Below are 23490 nucleotides of genomic sequence, written 5' to 3' on the forward strand. Positions count from 1 at the left end.
AGTTGATGAGCAACTTACTGGAAAATATCTATGCACAAGTAATCACAGAGACCTGTTTGAGGCATATGCCTGACTGTGGGAGTGATTTTTCTTCTTTACTAGATAAACTGTCAGCTATACTGACCAAATCTGCAAGCACAAGCTACATTCAACTTCACAAACCACCTAGATCTGAGACAGATGTACATAAGAAGTGTTTAATGTTTGTGGTAATACTTTGAACTTAAATAATTTCCACTTCTACAGACATCTTTTCAGAAACAATGATCTACTTGCAAAGACATCTTCACTATTAGAACTCAAATTTTTATTAACCCTAATTTATCATCTTAAGAATAAATCACAGGAAGAACAAATTCACTTATCTTGACATGCAGTACTTCAAATCTGAAAGCAGCAACAGAGAATTGTCTTACATGTTTATCCTTTATATCCTTTGTTACAGAGACAAAAATTCTGCTCCACAAGCATACCAACCCTTGACTCCAAGAGAAGAACCTGCAAGGCACTCCAGAGCTCCACAACAGGGAAACACCTAGAGCCTTATGCTGTGAAGAAGGTACACACTGCGAGAGACTTTGGCCAGGACCAGGGAGAGATAACATCCCAGCTGATACATGTTTTTCCCAAAGTGGAAAGCAATTTGAAAGACCCCTGCTTGACAGGTTTCCTGCCTCTATCCTCCTGATACTTGGTCCATTTTAAAGATACTTTTTGTTTGAAATTGCCAAGGGTAAATGCCTCTTTTTCCCACCATGCTGTCAATGTTTAAAGACTCCCTCAGCTGTTCTGTAGCCCTGTTATAGACTATATTGCCAGTCTAAACACAATCTCATCATCTTCCCTGTGGATGACAGCCAAACAGGATGAGGGCTGGAAAAGATAAACACAACCCCTGTGCTTCCATGTTTGAGGACAAACCATCTGAGCCTTCTTTCCTGAGCTATAAAAATTATTGTTGTCCGAGAGTCCTTGTGCTCCCAGCAGCTGGTGTAATCTTAGTATGGGGACTGGCCACATCCTGGCAGGAGCAGGCAGTCACCCATTGCAAATTCTGCTGTTGGAGCAGTGATGGCTGTTGATTCCTCCTGTGGACAGCAGATTAGACTTTGCTGCATTGGTCCTACCTCTGTCCAAATGCCTTCTGACAGTACACCCAAATATCACAGCAGTCCCTGGTACGTGCTTCTTAATGAATGCAAACAACAACTCACAGACAAGATGTTGATAACTGGGATGAGGTGCATCACCTCTCTGAGTCCAGCCTTCAAATTTCTCCCCATGAGACTGTGCCAGCTTGTGTACAGGGAACAGCACCATCAGGCCACCAGTCAACAAATGATGAAGTAAGACAAGAAGAAAAGTATTATCAAGAAAGCAGAAAGAGAAGCCCTGACGACTACTTCAGCTTGAGAAATGTCAGGACATGGCAAATAGCCTTTGAGACACAGCAATCAATGGCTGCAGAAATCACAAGACCAAGCAACCAGAACTAAAAGCACTGGAAAAACAAGTGCCTTTCTCCAGCTGAGTATCTTGAAAGAGAAAGCAGCACAGACTAACAGCTGCCCAGCCTTTGAAGGGGTGGGCTTGTTTTTTTATATACACTTTTATGGCTGTGTACTGTAAAATTTATAGAAGTGGAACAATTTTTCTTCAGAGGACTCAATCACAACAGTAGACAGCAAAAAACGGCCAAATGACACAAGGATAACACCTTGTGATACCTCTTCATTTTTGAATAGGTATTCCAAGCAGATGTACATGTAAACTTTTTTCATTACGAATTTTTATCCCTCCATTACCTTGCACAAGCTTTTTGTTCTCACCTATTTAGGGCTGCAGTTGGTAAAAACACAAGGTAAACTTTACAAAAATTAATTTATACTCAAATGCCAACATATGTGGGATGAATATCAAATATTCAGAAGGGAAAAAATACCACAAAAAAAAATCCATCTTGTATGCTTGAGAAAAGTTTATTCTATTTCAGAGCAGAAATAGCAATTCTGAGTGGGAGGAAAACACACCTGCAGCAAACAAAGGCCCTTCCCTTCTCACATGCAAAACCCTATGCAAACCAAAATGAGCTAGTTTTCCTAACAGCCTGATGAAGACAGATAACACTAATCTCATTTAGTGACATCACACAGGAGAGGAGAGCTGAAGGCTCTGGATCAAGTTAAGTTTTCACCCAGGGTTCTGCAGTACCTGCTCATTAAAGCAGGGAGTTCTGCCACCCCACCACAAGTGAGAATGCAGCCAGCCATGTGAACTGCTATGCAAACACACAGTGACCTCGAACCATGAAGCCTCTACTGATACATCACGTGTCAAGATTAGTACCAGTTCTCTGCTAAGGTTGGGGTATATGAGCACAAGCAGCAAGCTCTAAGCTTTGGTGGTGGGAAACAAACATTACAGCTACTAAGAAGGACCTTGAACTCCACAAAACCTCACAAGCCATTAGGTTTCCCCCTCCCTCCAAGCAAGCGAGGCATTTCCTTTGGTACAGGTGAGGAACAGTCTTGTGTCAGCACAGTGCTGCCCTGCTAAGGTAGGCTTCTTTCAGCAAGCAGAGATAAACTACACAGGAACAGGAAGGCAACCAAGCCCACCTGTTTCCATCCACGTTGCTCTCGGTGTCTGCCTTGCCCTGGGGGAAGAAGAGGCTGATGCTGCCTCTGCCTCATCTGGAGTGAGGGATAACACTAAGTAAATCACTTTTTTCTGTCCTTCTACTCAGAGATGCTCCATGTGCTTCTGGTCAGGCATGACAACAAGAAAAAAAAAAAGAGGGGTGCCTGATACCGGCTATAGGTAGGATAATTGCCTTGCTGATCATCAGCCTATAAGGAAGCTCAAATAGCAGAATGATTAAAATTAAGAAGGTCTGTATAACCAGTCATGATTAGGCAAATTCACTAATCCCGTTTAAAAAGTGAAAACAGAAGTCTGTCACTATCCTACTGTCAACCTACTTGGGATAGAACACAACAAACTTAGAGAGAGGGACCCCTAAAGGTCCAGGTAAGATTAACCAGCTAGCTCAAGTGCTTAAGGTAGAGCTTAGGGCAAGAATCAGAGTATGAGTATCTATGAAGCAGTGCTAGTTTCAAACACCAAAGTTGATCCACATGGATCTGACCAAAAACAAAGCACAAACATGAAGCAGAAAGCAGGTCTCAACCTTAGTTTTGTTATTTTCTAACTGTTGGTAGCCCTCTTCTTCATGCATCTGACTACAGTTTCTCCTTCTATCAGAAACAAGGTAGACTACAGAGAAGTAGTCAAATTTTTTCAAAGACAAGTTTTCTGTCATGTTTCATATTTCTTCTAGACATTTGCTTGCTTGGACTGCCTACTTGACAGACTTTGGTTTTAAATTTGAGTAAAGTGAGTAATGAATCCACTGGTACCAGAATGATCAGTAGTGCATAACATCTTGAAGGGAACTGAATAATCTAATGTGAGGTCAAAAGGAGCTTAGCCTGTCTTGAGTAACAGTGGCATCACTGCACTTGAGTGCAGTGATAGTGACACTATCACTGAGTAATTGTGGCATCACTGCACTTGGAACACGTTGACACATCTATGTGTACGTTTTATATATATATATATATATATATATAAATTATACAGTATTTATGTACGCAGATGTACACATAAATCCTGAACCAGAAAACATTCAAGCAACTAACTGCTTGACTTCCATGCAAGAATATCAACTGCAATAAACCTGTTGGAACTTCAGCACATATACAATTGGTAACACATCCTGCCCATTAAGATGAGTGTTAATTTAATCAGAGATTACCAAATAATCTGAATTTCAGACAGGAATTGAGAAAATTGCTCCCTGCTTACCTCACATAATCCCCTTGAAAAAGCAAAGGCTAAGTAGTAAGTGAAAAAATTTATTGCAAAATAATACCAAATAAAAATTAAAGAAAAGGAAAAGTGATGTTCTCTGCTTTACTCTTTTCCCTTCTCTAAGTGTAAAGCTTTCTGAAGAAAACATGGAAAAACAATTACTTCTTTGAGGCAAGCAACTGCTAAGTGACTGTCTAAGTATATATCAAGATGATTTGCTATGTACTGTGTGCTATTTAAGTGGTGAAAATTTTTTATTAAAAGCTATTTAGGTGTTTTGGTCCAAAATTACACAAGCACACTTAAGATTGGTCCTGTTGACTCTAAGAGAGATACTGGTTTGCCCCTTGATAATACTCAGAAAAACAAAAAAGCTGACAGCAGCTTAGCTTGTTTTTCTCTCTGTTCTTTAGCCTTATGTTTCTCTGGTACCTCCAGCAATCAAACAATGGATTTGCTTGATGTACCAGAGAAAATACATTCTCATAACATTCCTAATGGATGAGATATACAAAACTTAGAGCTCACAGCATTGTCTGGGCATTAATGATCACAATGATAAAAACAATAATGGAGTATTGTACTAACTGGCAAAATAATACTATGGGAAATTGTAGTGCCTGTGCCTTATCAGCAGAGGAGTGGCAGTCTGCTGTATTTAATCCATGCACAGCTCTGCCAGAAAGCAAATGGAAACAGTGTCTCCATTCTATCTTTTTGAATAAAAATGCTGTGCTACTGTACAAGTATCAGGAAGAGACAATCCTTCATGGTATCTTTACTACAGCAATTCTATGATTATAAAGAGTCAAGACTTGCAGACAGAAATATAGGATTGAAAGACCTGTACATTGATCCAAATGCTGCCAACATACCAGTAGTACTGCACTTGAAAGATCTCTTTGTAATACATACTCACATTGTTTCAGCTTGCTGTGATTTAGACAGACGGGCTAGAGCCAGTGGTAAAAGCTGCAGTATGGACATTGTGTGGACATTCCTTTTTCTTTTTTGGAAACAGTGGAAAGACCACTGTTAATGCACAAAAAAGACGCCTGAACAAAACTGCACATTGGTCAAACAAGAACAAAGCAGAGATGAACTGGATCTACTGTACATAGACTCCATGAAAGATCTTGAGTCAAAAGGCTACTCTTTTTGATTGTTTGGCCATTTACAAAGCACAGTTCATAGACAGTGTCCCTGGTGTTTCTGGAAATCATTGCTAGAGGAACACCAGTGGAGAATTCTGCATACGTCTGTCACACTCTTCCTCAATGACTGTCAATAGGCCAAACAATCTTGCTAGACTCATGGGAGCATTTTCTTTAGCAATTTATCAACCTTCAGGCTGACCCAAAGGTAGAGATGAAGGTCTTGGGTTTCAGGTGAAGGCCTAGGCTGTAACAGGTTTATAGCTACTGCCTCTTGCATTTATTGGGTTTGATTCTTAATACTTCCCTCACCATCATCAAGAAAAGCAAGGGTAGTACTATCTGTTAATTCATGGGAAAGCTTAAGGACAAAAAATTTTTTCAGAGCACTCAAATGTCACTGTATAAAGCTTATTAGTGGCAAACAAGAGTCAGACAAACTACAAAAATTTCTTTAAACAGGACAAAGCTGAACGAACTATTCAAGACAATCAAATACAAGTAGTAAAAACTGGCTTATGATTCCACCTGAACAGAGTTCAAAATGCAAACTCCATGTCATCAGTCAGATTACTATATCAGCTGCTAAGAACAGGTTATCGGTAAAGGTTACATATCTGATGTCTGTAACTGGTTATATCTTTCAAAACAGCTGTGAGAGTCAGCAACCACATTCTAACCAAAAAGTCAGAAGATCGAGGATGGCAGTAAACACTGAAAGGAACAAAGTGAAGATGAAAAAATGTATTTGGTAACCCAATCCTTCTGCTGCTATGGAAATGTTACTGAAAACTGACATTTAAATATTATCTGCATTCAACCAGGGAGAAACACAACACTCAGCTGTAAGCACTAGAAGAGAAGAGTTTCCATGGAGCCTTTTATTTTATATGCCTTTGCATGCTTGAGCAACATTTCTTTCACAGTAGTTCTACCTATTCCATTGGCTGCCTCCTATATCTTCAATAACCACCAGGAAAAATGAAATCTACTATTTAAAAAATGGTAGTATTTCCATGAAGAAAAATAAAATGAACTAAAATCCTTGATCTTAAATATTAAAAACACACACCAAAAAAACTTTTCAGGGAAGGACTTTTTAAATTAAAAAAAAAAAGTCACCCAATCCCACGTCTGAGTCTATAATACCATATCATAAACTCTTGGGAAATTAAAGTCTGAGCATCATGTATCCCACAAGTTATATTCTTACTGATAATACTCAAATTTTTCCTTTGCTGAACCATCATTACAAGGTTTTTGGTGTAATTGCACCCATTGCAATATTTAATGAACTAAAATTTTAATTCAAATTCAGTATTAGGGATGGAAACTGTCTAGTAGTTTCCTCTGTTCCTAAACTAGCAATATTAACTAACTGTGGTGATGATGTCCTTTGTCAAATACTACACATGTTCCCCAGTGTTTTGTATTTAACTGACAAGATTCTTGTTATTCTGGGTAGGCATTTGTACAATATGGTGATGGAAGCCTGTTTTGTGACTGTTATTATGACACAGTGAAATTAGAATCTGTAATACATTCAATACTTCTCTAGTTACAAGTGTGTGCATGGCTATGCTGGGTACTATTGAAAGGCATTTAAAGAACAATGCAATCATCAGACACTGTCAACACAGGATCAAAAAGAGAAAGATTGTTTAACTAATTTGATAACCTAATACAAGGTCACCTGCCTAGAATTTAGAATTAAGGATTAGGCAGTGGATGTAGTTTCTCTGGATTTTAGTGAAGCTTTCCATACTGTCCCTCCCAGCTCCCTTCTGCACAAGCTGTCCAGCTGCAAGATGAGCTGAGTGTAAAACTGGGCTCCAAGGGTTGTAGCGAATGGAACTACATTTGCTTGGCAACCAGTCACCAGCACTGTTCCTCAAAGCTCAGCTCTAGTGTCACTTGTGTTCAATGTGTTTATCAACTGTTTGGACCCAAGAATCAAATGTACCATTAGCACATTTGATGATGATACCAAACTGGAAACTGCTACTGATTCTGTTGAGGGGCAAGATGCCTTGCAGAGGGACCTAGATAAACAGGAGCAGGGAAATTATTAATGGCATGAAATTTAACAAGTTGAATTGCCAGTTTCTGCACCTGGTATGGAGTAATGCCAGGCACAAGTATGAATTAGGAGAGGAGAGGCTGGAGAGCAGCCCTGCAGAAAGGCATCTGGGGTGCTGGTGACAGCAGGCTCCATGTGAGTCAGCAGTGGCCAGCAGCCAGGAGGGCAAAGCCTATCCTGGGATCACCAAACCCGGCATTGCCAGCTGATCAAGAGAGGTGATTGTCCTGCTGTGTTCAGAGCTGGTGCAGCCTCACCTTCAGCATGGGTGGAGCTCTGGGCCCCACCACTTCAGGATGTGAAGGTCCTTGGATGCATCTCCAGAGGACAACAAAGCTGGTGAGAAGGCTGGATGGAGTATCCTGTGAGGAGCAGCTGATAACCTTAGGTTTGTCTAGTGTGGAGAGAATGAGACTGAGGGGTGACCTCATTGCTCTCTAAAGCTTCTTGAGGAAGGAAAGTAGAAAGGGAGGTGCTGAGCCCTTCTCCCAAGTGTCCATTGACAAGACATATGGGAACAGTTCAAAGCTGCACCAGGCAAGGTTCAGACAGGACATAAGGAAGCATTTCTTTACAGAGAGGGTGACCAAACATTGGAACAGATTTCCTAGAGCAGTGTTTATGAGGCATTTGGACAATGCCTTTTAACACCATGCTTTAGCTTTTAATGAGCCATGAAGTGGCCAGGCAGTTGGACCACAGATCATGGTTGAAGTGATCCCTTTCAACTGAAAGACTCTATTCTCTTCTAAAGTTAAAAAAAAATAAATAAAACAAACACGTCAGCATCCAACAAAAACCCAATCAATCATAAAACGACCCCCAGTAGTCTTTGATAGTCAATTAATTGTGGGCATGACTCCACCAAGGTCTCTAACATTTCTGAAAGAAAGTGAAAATTTCATCAGTCCTCCCATTCAGTCCAACTCATTAGAAGATGTCTTTTATATACCAAAACCATCCCCAGATCCAAGCCACTGATAAATAAAAGGGAAAGTGTGAATAACCTTGGTAAGCAGATAACTATACAGAATAGTAAAGCGCTGAATATTTTTTTTTTTTATTGCAGGTAAACAAAGGTTTACTTCCTAGCTTTTGTGTCAAGTACATAGCAACAGTAATTATTTCCACTGCAAGATCAATACTTCAGGGTGAGTCCCCCCACAGCAGAAACACCCTATTTCTGCAGTGAAACCTATGTCTTGTTTTTATTATGTCTAAAAAAGAACATAAACTCACCAGGGTACAGAAGATGCATTGGCATTGTGCTATTGTTGTCATCTGTTCCACGGGGTATTCACCAAGGCAGAGCTTACAGGACACTAATGGGTCAAGTACCAAGTCCCAGGTAGGCCTGTATCTTGCTGTAGTCATTGCAGAGCAGTCTGAAGAACAGTACAAAAAGTAAAGATATTCTATTATTTCCTTATATTGATAGTCAGTACATTTCTGCCATTGAAAATCACATTGTCAGCTATTGCCTGTTGAGTTTGTTTTTTCCAACAACCTAACTAGCAATAGTTAACTTCACAGTGCCAGCAATTGCATTCCCTTGTATATCCCCTGCCTGATAGAACTTGAATATAGAAAGCAGAAGGAAAAATAACCCCATACAAAATACACTAAACATATGAAGGCAAGCAGGAATACCCTTAGGTCACAGGCTTTTGTCACACATTACAAATGCAAAAACCTCATTTCCAATTCCTGTGATTTTTATCACTAGTTACAAGCTTTCTCTCATGACGTTCCTTAACCTCAGCTACCCAGCCAAGACTCAAAAGGTCTTTCATAAGCCAGGCATTTATCATGCCCTTTTCCAGCATGATGATATTTCAACTCAGAGCCAGATATTTTTGTTCCAGGAGCATGACAGATCAATCAGTTTGCTGTTAATTTTAGCAAGAAAAATAAATATTTTGAGTACACTGCAAGTTTTAGCCTGCAATTTCCTCCAACCCTTTCAATATGCTGAGAGCACAACTTTGTTGTAGCAACAACCATCTGGGGCAAATAAGAGCACAAAGTGAGCTATAAGAAAAGGCTAAAATAACCTATATATCACCCTCAAGACATTGATAGGATAGGATCATGCAGAGCATCTTTATCCTAGGCTTCAGGGCCCAGATGGTGTGTTGTCAACTGACTAAGCAAAAAGAAAATCTCACACTTAAGAAATGTATTCTCAAAGAGAAAAGCTAATTTATGAATTTTACATGAAGAAAAACAAAACAAAAACCCACACACTCCCCCAAAACATCGAGGGTAACTTATGGAGTACATCAAATTTTAACAACATATTTACTAGTAATGTTTTATCACTGTGACATTGACCTTCCAAGCATAGAAAATTCACATCCCAAGCTGCTGAAAGGTTCACATTATCATGCTTTTCTCCTTCCCAAAGTTAGGTGGCTCCTTACCATCTTTACACCAGCAGTTACATTACTCAAATCACGGTTACAGTTCTTTTGGGGTTTGTTTTCTTTTTTTTCCTCCTTTTTTCCCCGCTGCCTCCACTACTCATTGCAGGACCTGCTAATTTTTAAGTCATATCTGTGAACTTTGCAAGCCTGCAGAACCGCAACAAATTAATGCTTACTAGACTACATTTAGGCAAATGCTCAAAAAAAGCATGCTTTTTGTCCCTCAAGAAATCACATACAGACTCCACAAACATTTCTTTGAAGTCCAAGTCTTTGATATTCAATTAATTGCGGGCATGATTCTACCAAGGTCCCTAACATTTCTGAAACAAAGTAAAGATTTTGTCAGCTCTCCCATTCAGTCCAATTCATAGATGCTTTTTATGATGTACATAAGTACCACCAAAAGATTTTTTTCCTAGTGCAGTCAACAGAGAGAAGAAGTGGGGGGAGAACAAATGTTAAGCAACCCCATTTCCAGGGCTGCTCTATAGCACTTCCTCTGAAAGCCCACACACAAACTCAACACTGTTTCAAAGGAAACAGATGGAACAGCCCCACAGAACAGCACATGAATAATGGTTCCACCTCACAAAACACAACTTGTGCTGTGCAGTCTTTTCTGAGACCTCAACGTGGAAGTCCGACATGGTGATATGAATGAAACCCCGTGATTTCTAAGGCTACTAGACTGCTTCTGTACTTCACCACTACTTTTTCATTTCACACACAAATTACGAGCAAAACCAATTTTCTTCTTCCAAACTTTGGTTTATCTGACATATACAGACAGATTCATGAGGTATTTGAGAAGTAGTGACCAAGCACATTTGAACTGTCTGCTGTTAGTTATTTGCTTGTCCTGCCTAGTTTATGGCATATCTGATGCTTATGGTTGCAAGTAGATGCAACCAGGAAATTAACAACAAAGGACAGATTATGTTAAGGATGCACTTGCGTATATCAGGCAGACAAAAATCATAGCAAATTTTATGGCTAAGATGTAGAATCTGACACAATTCAGACTAAAGCTCACTGAATGTATGGCACAACTCAATTCAGAAAAAAAAATTCTATATATATTGAGTGTGGGTCGATAAGTGACAACAAAAAGAAAATATCAAACTTTCAGCCCCAAGGCTTAGCCCCATTTTCTAGGATATTCAATACAGGCTTACTGGTATCACTGTGGTTATTCCACTTTTGCAGAAAAACTATACTGCAATAACATCTCACTGACACATATTTCTCCTCTTTGTCTTTTGCAAAGCAAGAATGAATCAAATTAAAATGCCTTTCAAGTTGGCTTTCAATAGACCAGCAGAGATCAGCTGCCCCATACAGCTGGCACGTAATCCATGCTGAATTCAGCCATGGTGACAACTGAGCAAAATTTGAATTCAGCCTCAAATGGTAGCAGAGCCATTCCTGCTCTTCCCTCTTTGCAAAACACCTTATTTTAATAAAGAAATTTTACATTCATTATGGGGCAAGGAGAGGATACAATGTCACTGGAGCCATTAAAGCAAGGACCAAGAAATTTGCCACCTAGCCTAAAAAGGTTTGTACAAAAAGCCTCCACACCCCACTGGATCACTTCTCCTGGGTACCCTGTAAAGGAACAGAGAATGAAGCTTTTCACTGCATGGACTAGGTCTTGTTTCATGATCATCCAGTACACTGCTGCAACTAAATAATAAGCTTCTCTGTTTACATCACAACATTTTTAAAAGCTTAAAAAAAAATAAAGCATAAAACCAAATAAACTTGTAAGAGAAAATTAGAAAAACACCTTCTTTCAGAACCAGATCAAAATTCCTACTGTTCCATAACTGTGGCCTCTTATGGCTTCAGATTGTATTCTCATGCTTTCTAGTGATGTGCAATACTTCAGGCAGAATGCTAAGTAATTGCAAGAAAGACAAGGTAACTAAAAGAATTTCTAGAAGATCAAGACATTGAAAAATATCTTGATGTGTCATTGTGTTGAATGACAGCACTAGTTACCCAAATAGCCAGTAGAAAATTTCACCCCAAGGCTTGGCTATTTACTAGGAAGTCCCAAGAAATAATGCTAGTGAAGGTACAGTTCAACAGACCCCAGCACACTAAATATGTGTAGTTCACCGGAGATTGTGTTGCTTGCCAAACTCAGTCCAAACATCAATACTGACAGCAGATACACCAAATCAGACTTAGAGGCACAGAAAATCAGAAGAGAAGCTGGTCATCAGTTCAAACTCCCAATTCTACTGCGGTCAAGGTCAACCTCATTTACGTATTTTTGCTGACTGTGGTCTGCATCTGGTAATACTGAATTTGTAAGATAAATGGTAAGGTAGCATGTGATTTTCTGGAACAGCATCCCAAAGCAAACTGGAAGTCAGAAGCATAGGAAATAGCTTTAGTAAAAGTTTGTTCAGTGCAGTCTTGTCATAAATATTTAACAACCTGACTAATGAGTGTTTAATTCTTCCACCATGTGCATGTCCACACTGAAAGGGAATCTCTGCACAAAGAGAGAGAAGGGACCGAGGTCTTCCTACTGTAATAACACACTATATATGAATGTGACTCTTAGGCACTCCCAGAGATGTGCATGGAATGAAAAGGAAACCTTCATTATTTTTGAAGAATTAATGAATTAAGTGAACATTAATTGTATTTCTGAACAGTAATCCCTTAGCTTCTGGTCCACCTACACAGACTACATTTTCTAGTGAGAACAAGTGGCTGATAACATCTGGTAAGTCAAGAATAGAACAATTCTTTTTAGGCCTCAAAGAGTTGCAGAAAACAGTGAAGTAAAAATACTGTGAAAACTTCTATGAAAGCAGGAAAAAATGCAACTTTCTTACATAAAAGTCATTCTAGAAATCATAAAAATATGATTCTTTTTATAGCACACTAGTCAAGTTTTTCACAGCATTGTACAGTTAAGTTGCAATTACATCATCAACACTTAGGATACATGACTGCCTGTGTGAGAGGAGTGACTAGAAAATAGGGATCAGTAGAAGCCATGTGCAGTACACTTGCTGGTGGGTCTTTTCCACCAGGCAAGACTCAAAATAGAGATCTCAGCAGAATCTCAATTTCAGCTTTAGGTCAGGGATGAGTTTAATTTCTAAATTAAGGGCTTCAGTCCCCACTCCTACCAGACAGATAGTTAATCAGGTACACTTAAGTCATCTGCCTTAAGGAGTTAACTTAATCTCAATTTATTGACATGATGAAAAGCAGCTCTTTTAGAAATGAAAAGAAGGGACTTAAATGGGACTTAAAATTTGGTCTCAATCTTTCTTTATCAAAATAACTCCAATTAAAGTAATACAGGCTACTAGATGAAATCAGACATCTGCTATAGTACAGTTTTAGTATTGTGTATAAGTATTTATAGATTAAAAAAGTATAGAACACAGACTACATTTCCTCCTATACAGAATCAAACACATCTGCTAGTACAATTGTATTTTTTTAATATATGAAGTATGTTTCTACACTATACATCCATACCACTAATATTTATAAAAATATGAATCTGTACAAAAACCTACATATTTTTACTTATGTGGAAGAAGCCCACAGATGCCTGAAGTGCAGTCATCTGTCGAAAGGCTACTGCACTGCACTCTGGAACTGACACTGCCTACCACTTCTTTTAAGTCAATATTTTTGACTTACATCCTTCCTCTGCAGCCAAGCTGTGGCTCATTGCACATGATCCCACAGCTATGGGCCATACCCTCAGGGCAGCAGGGACTACTCCCCATGATCCAGGTCGGTGACTAAGGGCATTCACCAACAGTTCTGAAACTTGCATTATTTGCTACCCCTCTGTCAGAGCTAGAACTTGATGCCATTTTTCATTGCTCCTAGGCTTTCCCAAAGATCTTCAAAAGGATCATATGAAAGAAGCCTACATGACATAATTGACCACTTTGCAAATGTTTTGTGTTGGTGGCACCAGTATTTATTATGCAACTGTATCACAGATAAGGTCATTTTAAAGCCACTTGATATAGCAAATTAATTATTACATCCACCCACCAGGTAGATTTTACAATAACACAAACTGGCAGGCAGACTTCATATCTCTCACTTATCAGTCACCGTTAGTTACTGGCATCTATCACTGCAGTAGCTGTGTCTCCAAGTCTTCATTTCCACAGAACTGCCTGGTAAAGCAGAAACACTCTCTGATAGGCGTCAGTCACACTAACACAAGACTGATTTACATGGATGTTTAGGGATTACTAACTTCAGAGTTTTGATGCCTGCCTTCCTTATGTTCTTAAATTCTGTCAACCTGTCAAATGCCTACCTAAGCCTCCAGACTCGTTCATAAATCTGATGCACAACCAACTGCACAAGTCCAGCAGATAGGTATCATCCTTTGAATTCCAGACAATCCCACTAAATCCCATTCTTTATTCCAGCAGTATAACAGGCTGCTGTTTACAGGCATAACTCTTTTCTACATGTACTCAACTTAGAGTATTGCAGAAAGTCATGTCAGCACACTGTCTATTGTGAACTCTTCAGACCTAGCCTTTAAGCCCCTACACAGACTAACCACCAACTTCAAGCCTCTCCAGGTTTTTACCTTCAAGCTATTCCAAGGCCCAAGCCCAGAAGAGATGAAAGACCACGTATAAAAGCTTTAGAACACTGTCAGCAACTTCAGTCTCCCGGACAATAAAGCACATGGGAAACAAGCTCTTACTTTGAGTTAAAACAATTGTTCCAGGGACTTGAGTCCACTCATGAGTAGCCACTATGTTTCTTTGCTTTACCTCCCTGACTGATAAAATCCTGTATTTTAAATACTTATATATGTATCATATATACACACACACACATATGCATATGTATATATGTATACAGATACAGCTGTATAAACATATACATATATAAAGATTACATTGAAACATTCCAATGCCAAGAAAAAAAGAAAGAATGTGTCTTTTCACTGATAAAAGGTATCTAAACAGTAACATTGAGTGCGAAACAAAATAAATCTAGTGGATTGCTTCAGGGGCGAATCACTGCTAGGGCATGTAAAAGAAGAAAAAAAAAAAAAAAACAACTCCACACCAATTTCTTTGCTAAATACCTGGGTAAATTTTTTTCTTGTTTGTTTTCTAGAGAAATTAGATTATTATATATGGCAACCACCCCGTCAAAACTTTGGTTTGATTACTGCACAGACCATGAGAGATTTTAAAGATTAGAACAGCAATGGACAGTTTCTAGATTTATGGATATGAGAACTGCCTGTCAAATACATGGATAGGTAGAGAGGAAAAGATATTGCAACAAACACAGAAAGCAAGAAATCGTTAAAACTCCTCCTTCAAAAGAATACTAAAAATAGACATACCATAAGCTGTCCATGCAGAAGTGCCCCAGAGAGCTAGATCTTTGCACATATTCCAAAAAATACAGTCAGTGAATGTGACAGAACCAAAGACTTTCCTGACCTTGCATTTTTCTATGTTTGTCACCAGCACTGGTGCCACTGTGGCTTCTTGTAGCACTGCCAAACAGCAGCAACCTGAAATAAACTGGGTGAGGCTGTTACTCAGATCCTGTAGGCAAGGGTGAAAACATTTCAAAGAAAAAAAGAAAATCACTTAATTTCATCTGAAAGAAACTGTAGATGGGGAAGGCAAACAGGCAGAAGGGAAAGAACTGGAAAAGTCAAAGGTAAGAAAAAAGAAATGTAATAAAAAGAAAAATGGCGTAATAAGTAAGACAATTGAAAACATACAAAAGACAGGAGAATTCTTGAGAAAATAGCTGAAGTAAATCAACTTCCCAGCTCGTCCCACAAGTAGTGTACTTTTGTGCAGAGTAAACAACTGAAATGGAATCCCACTGCAATATCACCCAAACATTCAATATTCCCAAAAGATGACATGAACAAAAGGACAGGTGTGTAGCTACTAAAGAACATTGCTCAGAATTCATGTGTCTAATCAATGTTTGCTATCCAAGAGATTATAAAAGCATTGGAGCAGCAGATGACCTCAGGCAAAAGCTGGGAAGCCCTTGCATGATGCCATTTCTCAGTACTGGAGTCCTAGATCCTCTGCACGCCTCAGAGCCATCTCAGCAGCCAGAGGCACAAGGCTTAAGATAATTTGAAACAGCAAGATCAAGATGATACACACTTTAAAAGCCTCCTCATCTCTGCTGGATGGGAAAACTCCATCCTACATAATAAGGGAGAAAAGCCTGGACACTGTAGAACTAGTTTTGCAGTTGGATCTAAAACTGGCACGAGTGCAACACATTTTGGTCTGCAGAGAACAAGCCTGCCTGCCTCATTTTCAGAGTAATGAACCTATTAGATCCTTATTAGATACTTCCATAAACTTCACTACAGTGAACCACTGCCTTTAAATACTGGGGCCAATACCAAGGCACCATCTGTGAATTACTGTGTATAGATATAGGTGTATAAAATATAATATACAAAATATATACAAAAGTGAGAGAGGTCACAGGTTAAATCACTAACAGTCAAAATGTTTAAGCTCTGAGTATTTTAGAGAAGGGAACATCAGCTGCATGCAGGTCTTAAAGTGAGGAAAGATGAAACCAACCTAAAGCACACTGATCTTAAAAGTCAGTTGTAACCTAAGCACAACTGCAAAAGCTCCTCAGCGTAATCTGGCAGTCAGAAGTGACTTGAGACCAAATAGTGTCCTAGCTTGTAAAGGCCACAGTAATAAGAAGGGCACAGACAATTCCACTGCTTTCTAGGAAGCACCTTATTATTTTCCAGAAATTTCTAGAGAACCCCAAAAACAACTGCTTTGCTATGTCTTTCCTCCCATCCCTTATATTTCCCCATGTTTTTATTTTCTCTTCCCCAACTCTTTTCCCCTCCACTCCCTTTCTTGTTTCCTCCTATTCTTTCCCTCCTCTCTGCTTACAAGAATTGATGAATTAATGCATTCTGGGCTGTCTCCACACAAGCAATAAATCAGTAAGGAGCAGTTTGCAGCTTTGACACACCACAAGCTTTTTCCTTCTCCACAGTTGACTCTCCCAGAAAAGTAAGAGCTATGTTTACACAAAGTCCAAATAACACCAAGTTTGAGCTCTGCAAGAGATTTCTTCCTGGGGGGATAGAGAAAAGTCTTAGAAGCTTCAAGCTAGAAACCACATTTAAAGCTATGCAAAGTTATTGTGAAACTGAAAATATGAAGCAAGGGGAATGGAGCCCTAGTTCTGACTAAGACACTTGGACCACCTCTCAAAAGGAAATCAAAACTCTTACTTGCAACTATGACAAAATGCATGCTTGAGGCATGCTGTATTTCCATTGTGCTTCACAAGTCTCAGATGAGGAACAGAGCACCTAGGATTGAAAAACCCACCACAAACCCTCTCAAGGTGTCACTGGCTTACTAACAGTGGAGCTCAGGTTTGAACAACAGCTCCTGCACTAGCTGTAAGACAGCACATATCTAAGCACCATCCCTTCCTGTGCTAGATTTGAAATGCAAAGCAGATATGCTGCTGGCTGAAAGCTGCATTCAGAGTGGGGTGAAGTATGGTTAACTTCCTTGTAGCTCTTCATTCTTTTGACTCCGCAGCAATCACAAAATTCCAGGTAAGCAGGTATTGGTAAGAGACAGTATCTTTCACAGCTCTCAGTACGGACAAGTTCCTGGTCTCATGTCCCACATCTACCCCTCAGAGATTAGAGTAAAGGTTTCCCTTGCTCTGAAGGGTTATCTTCCATAAACAGTATTAAGAGGAAGAACCAAGAGAGCACATTTAAATCAATAGGAGTAGAAAGAATGTATTGCCAAATCACAGGAAAAGAGAAAGATTCTTCATAGAGTAAATCTTTATAGATGTGTTTTATGCACTCATTACAATCACAAGGAAAGTCACTTTTACTTTTTCCAAAACTATTCCTAAAACCAGCAACTCTAGTGAGAAGTCAGACAGCTTCTCTCCCAAACCACCAGATTGTGCCATACCATTTCACCCTGTGAATTAGATGACATGGTATACACACTCATTCACCATGCTGGTGTGACACACAGGACTAAGCACAAGGAAAACTTAGGATGGGATTTAGACTGTCTGAGATAGTTATGCTGCTGCTGGTGCCTAAAGAAGCAGATTTTCAGATAACTGCCTACACTACTTATTCAGAGAGAGGAAGGAAAGTGATCCTGAAGACCTTCAGACAAAGACAGTGTTTCTAATACCAGGCACCTCAGTCAAGAGGAAAAAACCCACCCAAACAGGAAAAAAAACCCAAATGACCACACATATTTCTGTAAGAATTCTGTCCCCTAATAATAAACCAAATGGCTTGAGCTATGAAGTGGTCTGAATTATATATCAGTACATATACCTGCCCCCCCCCACTGAAAAAACTGATACAGCCTGTTCAGTACATCCTGCAGACGGGATCTAGTCTGATCAACACTAGCTGCTACTCACTGTTTTTCTTACTAGTAGTCCTAAATTTAAAAACAGATAAGAGAACAAAATATTTTTATCATTATTCATATCTGATGCTTTACATGATAAAAATTACAATTATCAGCTAGGACATTTTACAACAAATCTCTGGCCTGACACTTGATGACTCTGGATTCAAATATCTCTTTTTGCACTGTTCAAATCCAATTGATTATTCCCCAGCATCCCCCTAGAAATTTTGTCTTTTTATCTGCTGTTGTTCTAATTTCCTCCTGCTCGAAGGAGCCTGCCCTCTTCCCATCACATCATCTGTAGCACAATCCAGTTCTTCACTCTCACTGTCCTACTAGGCAACTGCCTACTCTTTTCCTCTCTGGTAAAGGGGCATTTTGCCTCTAAGCACAGTGTTACAAAATGTAATTATATTTTGGTCTGTGTTAACATCTCAGCCATGTTAGCTTGATGAATAAAGTGGTGTTTGTTTTCAAGTTTCATCTAGCACATCCAGAATTCCATGTTCCAACTATGTGTCTCCATGTCTTTGTATGACAGCCAGCACATGCCTGTGCAGAGACATGCACAGATATGTCACTCACACAGGCCAGGGAACACACAGGCCAGATGTTTAATATACAACAGCACTTGGATTAGGGACAGATGCTTAGTTTTTCTCTCTCTTCTAAGTGATGGTCTGGTCAAGTCATTAAGCACAGGCCTTGCAAGACCTTCGAAAAATACATTCAAGGGAAAGTTCTTATGTCAGTGTGAACCACTAAGTTTGCATGCACAAAAAAAAAAAAATCTGATGATTAGAACCTGAGTTATAAGGAACAACTGATAACCTCTTCTGTCCCAAACCTACTGCATAACTGAACAGCTCATGCAGCCTAGTCACACAGACAGTTCAGATGGTACCTACCACACTACACGGGCTGAGCAGAGGATGGGGGATGAGTATTGCATTAGCTGCCTGAGTACATGTTTTCCTGCACTTCTCCCTCTGCAGAGAATTAGCATGTAACGCTACTCTCAGGGGTATATTAGTCTCAACATCAGCCTCAGCTCTAATTCTTCACAGTAATATTACTGTTGTACAGTAATGCTTCCAGCTTTGTTGCTGTTTTTTCCTCCCTCCCTATCTCAAACATTTGCAGTACAACACATATATAACCCTTGTTGACTGCAGAAAGCAGCAGCACATGGCAGAGACTGTGCCTAACGCCTCTGCAACCACACAGGCAGAGACAGCAAAACCAAAGCCTGAAGTACTGAGGCACGTAGAGATAACTGAAAACATAACAGGGAAAAAGAAAAAGAGCACCACAGTGATGGACACTCCTTCAGGGTTCCTCTTTTCTAGGTAACAAATGCAGTAAATTATAGACCTCTTGATTTTGAGAACACATGCAGAGAAATTCTTTTGGGAAATATCCTCTTGGTACACTTGAGGACAGCTCAAAAGTCTATAGGTGTTAGTCTCTGGTTTATTACTTCTAGTTTACATTTAGTTTCTCCTGTTACCCATGAATAATTGTAGCAAATTAAGATTAAAAATTAAATTCTGGCACTTGAACTATAGCTTTCTTCCTCATTTACAACAAAATGTTAAGAACAAGCTTCCGAAAGTTCTACAGAGGCAAACCACTTTCTTTACTGATTAATTCATTTAGTAAAGGTAAGAGGCAGTAGGCAGAAACTGATGCACAGAAGGTTCCATCTGAATATGAGAAAGAGCTTCTTTACTGTGCACAGGAACAGGTTTCCCAGAGAAACCTGGAGAAATTCAGTAACTGTCTGAACACAAACCTGTGCTGTGTGCTGCAGGATGACCCTGCGTGACCAGAGAGGTAGGACTGGATGATCTACTGTGGTCCCTTCCAGCCTGACCCACTCTTATTTCAACCTTTGGGATTTTAAACCTTTACTATTATGGAAGACCTGGCTTTCGAGTCTGAACAAGGAGAAGAGATGTCAAAAGTTATTCGAGGAATATACCAATAGAATAAGCTATCAAAAACCTCATTTAAATAAAGCTTTTCTAACACAGAGTTAGCAAAATCAATTTGAATTGCAATAAAAATATAAATAAAAAAGGATGCTACCTTACTGTAGCATAGCACTACATAGCACTCTATTGCTATGAAGAGAAAGCTGAAGGTACTTAAGTCAATCCTTACATCATCTACATACTCCCATAATTCATCCTGTTAAAGAGGGGACACCTCAGGTACCAATGGTGCAGGCATTAATACCTAGTGCACCAGAGCACTTAACTGTGCTGTAGATTTGGTATGCAGTCAATGTGACAGCCTACTCAAGAGAGGAATTGCCTGCTACCATTTTGCATCATCTCCTAGTGCACCTAGACCATACTAACCCCTTCCCCAGATTAACACAGATGTTGCAACTGGTAGTCCTGGTGTTCAGGATACACCCCATGCTGAACATCCACTGGAGCACTTTCGGGCTTTTTATCTGTACAAACCACCCGTATCCTGCTCAATCTGTAACTTTTACATGCTCATGCACATGGGCAGGAAGGATGCTGAAACACAGCCCTCACTGCACATCTTGTGGGTCACAGTGCTGACCAGAGAGTAGAAAGCACTCTGGGCACACAGCTGGAAAACACCTACTTACTCTTCAGTTTCCCAGCAGAGAGATCTAGTTTGTTGCATAAAGCAACTGAAATTTGCATAGACTTATTCTGGCAAGGAGAAAAGCATTTTTAGGGTAGCTTAATCTTGTGGCTATTATTCTAGGAGTTTATAGAGAAAAACTTTAAAAACAAAAAGTCAAAAAGCTTTTTAAGTGAGTCCTGATGGTTTTCAGAAGAAGTGAAAATTATCAGAATTAAGTAATTTTATTTCCTAAAGAAGGAAATAAAATAAAGCAGTGATACTTATATTTAAAGCATTTACATATACAGTATTTTCCCTAAGCCACTTCATAAAATGAGCTCCTTCCACAGGTAAAAATGATCAGCCTATGTCCATTACCAAAAGGTAACTAAAAAGGTAAGTAAAGCTCGTCCCACAAAAACAATATCCAGGAAAAGGCTAAGAGTTCTTTGAAAACATGCTTCTCCTTATGCAAAATAACTATGTCAAGCCTTTACCTTGGACATTGGTTATCTCTGCAAAAAACCTTTTCAGGACCTCAGAACAGTCCCAAACAGTTTATTAACAGAAATCAACTGCAAATTACTCTATGGGGAAAAGATCCTCTTATGTTTGCATGGTGCACACTGCAGTGGGCCAGAGGTTACAGAAGTTTACATCAATACAAACAAGCTGTAAGACAATTCAACTAATATTAGTAGCCTTGGTACTAAATCCTCCACCTCAGAAAACATGAGAAGCTAAGTTTAGTGAGCAACCATCTTCTGCAGAGCCATTTGGGCGTCAGGAAGTATTCTGATACAGTACTTGTCTGAGCGGCTCTGATTCCTGTAGCTTCCATCCCTTTGTATGTAGCCAAAAAAAAGCAGACCAATCAAGTCAAGTTAACACTGAAATAAACAATAAATAATAAAAAAAAAAACCACCTTTTTTTCTTAAAAAGTTATGACTAAAAGACTGAATTTAAAAATGGTAGGCAAAGATACTCTACACTTCCCAGAGGTCAAGTGTACATTTCAGATAGTAGGAAACTTTCCAAGTTCAACTCATGCTTTCCCAAACCAAACAAGACACAAACCACAGAAGCCTGCCCTCTTTCCAGCTGCTGGGAAGATCACAGATGAGGTTGGGACCATAATGAACAGCCAAGTAACATGGCACACACACCACCACCCACCTCTTCAAACATACTTCTCTATTTAAAGGGAATCCACTGTACTAAAAACAATATATATTTTTTAAGTTCTTTAGTTGTTACTTTTTCCTATTTACTTTAATGGTCAAAGTGTTTTATGTTGAGGACATCGTGAAAAAACAGCCAGAGGTCTGACATACTGGTTTAAAATAGACATTTAGAAAGGAATTGCTGAAGAAGCTCTAAACCAAACAGCATGGATTACAACCCACTGTTTAAAATTAGGTTTTGTGGTTGGTTTTTAGATATTCCTAGTAACAAACTCAATCTGACTGCTCTTTCTTGGCTGAAGTTATTGCACCTAGCAATCTAGGAGGCCAATAACTGAAATTTCCTTTTAAATATGGCTATTAATGATCCTATATATAGTCTACCACATGACTGACCTGTGTAACAGGCCTTACTTAAGTCATTCTCTAGGTTTTGATGTGTTTGGGTTTTTTTACCAAAGACAGTAAATGCTTGACTAGGACTTAAAAATTTGACATGTTATTGGGACTAAATAGTATGTCAATATTAAAACTATGCATTAAAAAAAAAAAAAAAAAGCTTTCAGGAAGGAACTAAACCTGGAATGTGTTGCATGTTTAATGACAAGAGCCTACCACCAAAGAACAATTGTTCTTTGAAGAGAACAACTGTTAAACCATCAAAGGTATCCCACATTTATTTTCTGAAATCCTTGGGTAAATCCTACATTGTCTACTAGCAGATTATTTTGTCCTAGTTAATTGGCAAAGGCAGCCCTTGAGTTTCTTTCCAGCAGGAAAGCAATTAAATAGATGCAAGAGCAAAGCAGTGCTACTTTAAAAAACAAACAAGAGGGAAGAGCACAGGAGCTGGCTGCTGCTTCTCCAAAAGAGCTGGAACAAGCCATTCCTTTAAAAAGGGGAGACACAAAGCAGTGCATCTCCTTTATACTGGTGAGCACAGCTGGGAGCAAGAGCATCGCAACTTGAACCAAGGTGCTTGGTGGGCTTCAGAACTCACTATGCTGGGAAAGGCTAGAGCAGAGCAGTGCAGGAAGACCCTATAATGCAACAGAATAAATTCAGGGTTTTTTTCAGCCACATCAAACTCTGTTCTAGATGGAGAATAGGAAGGACTTAGCATCAGACATAGGGGATCAGCTGTAAGCCAAGGCAGCACTACATAAACTCTTAACCCATGAAGTCTAATAGCTAAAGTATTGCAGTTGAGTTAATGGGGAGTTTGGGAATATGACTGACAAAACAACTAGGTCAGTAACAACCAGCACATTCATAATCTATCTGTAGTTGAAAAGAACAAAAAACCCCAAACCCCACTAAAGAAAGCCCATGGGAGACAGTGAAAATGAGAAGGATATGTAGATCAGGAGTCATCCAAATATTATATTTAAAACACAAAGTAAAAGCTGAACACATGGGGCTTCTAAACATGTGGTTGTTGGAAATTAATAAAAGTAACCAACTGTTTGCAAAAATAGCTAATAAAGATTTAAGAAGTATAAAAAAATTGAAGCACTATAAAAGGAACAAATTTTGGACACAGACAAATGGCACTAGAGTAAGAATTCAGAGTGCTGGGCAGAGACCCCTTCACCCAGGTATTGAACAGCAATACAGCCTCTCATATTTGGGCACAACACTTCAATACTGAGCAACAAACTGAGCTTAACTTCTAACCACAGATCTGAATCACC

The 23490-nt window shown here is 39.3% G+C and overlaps 1 protein-coding gene across 4 annotated transcripts in view; it reads right to left on the bottom strand.

The window, feature by feature from the left end:
* The window catches only part of RNF144A (ring finger protein 144A), a 62227-nt gene that overhangs the window by 18911 nt on the left and 19826 nt on the right, over positions 1–23490 (bottom strand). For all 4 annotated transcript variants that reach the window (XM_041477843.1, XM_041477847.1, XM_041477844.1 and 1 more), the window contains one exon: positions 8347–8492. In XM_041477843.1, the coding sequence (XP_041333777.1) occupies positions 8347–8481 (135 nt within the window). In that variant the 5' untranslated portion in view covers positions 8482–8492. The remainder of the gene's footprint in view (positions 1–8346; positions 8493–23490) is intronic.

This window comes from Pyrgilauda ruficollis, unplaced genomic scaffold, assembly GCF_017590135.1.
Source record: "Pyrgilauda ruficollis isolate IOZ18807 unplaced genomic scaffold, ASM1759013v1 scaffold42, whole genome shotgun sequence".
Taxonomy (NCBI): domain Eukaryota; kingdom Metazoa; phylum Chordata; class Aves; order Passeriformes; family Passeridae; genus Pyrgilauda; species Pyrgilauda ruficollis.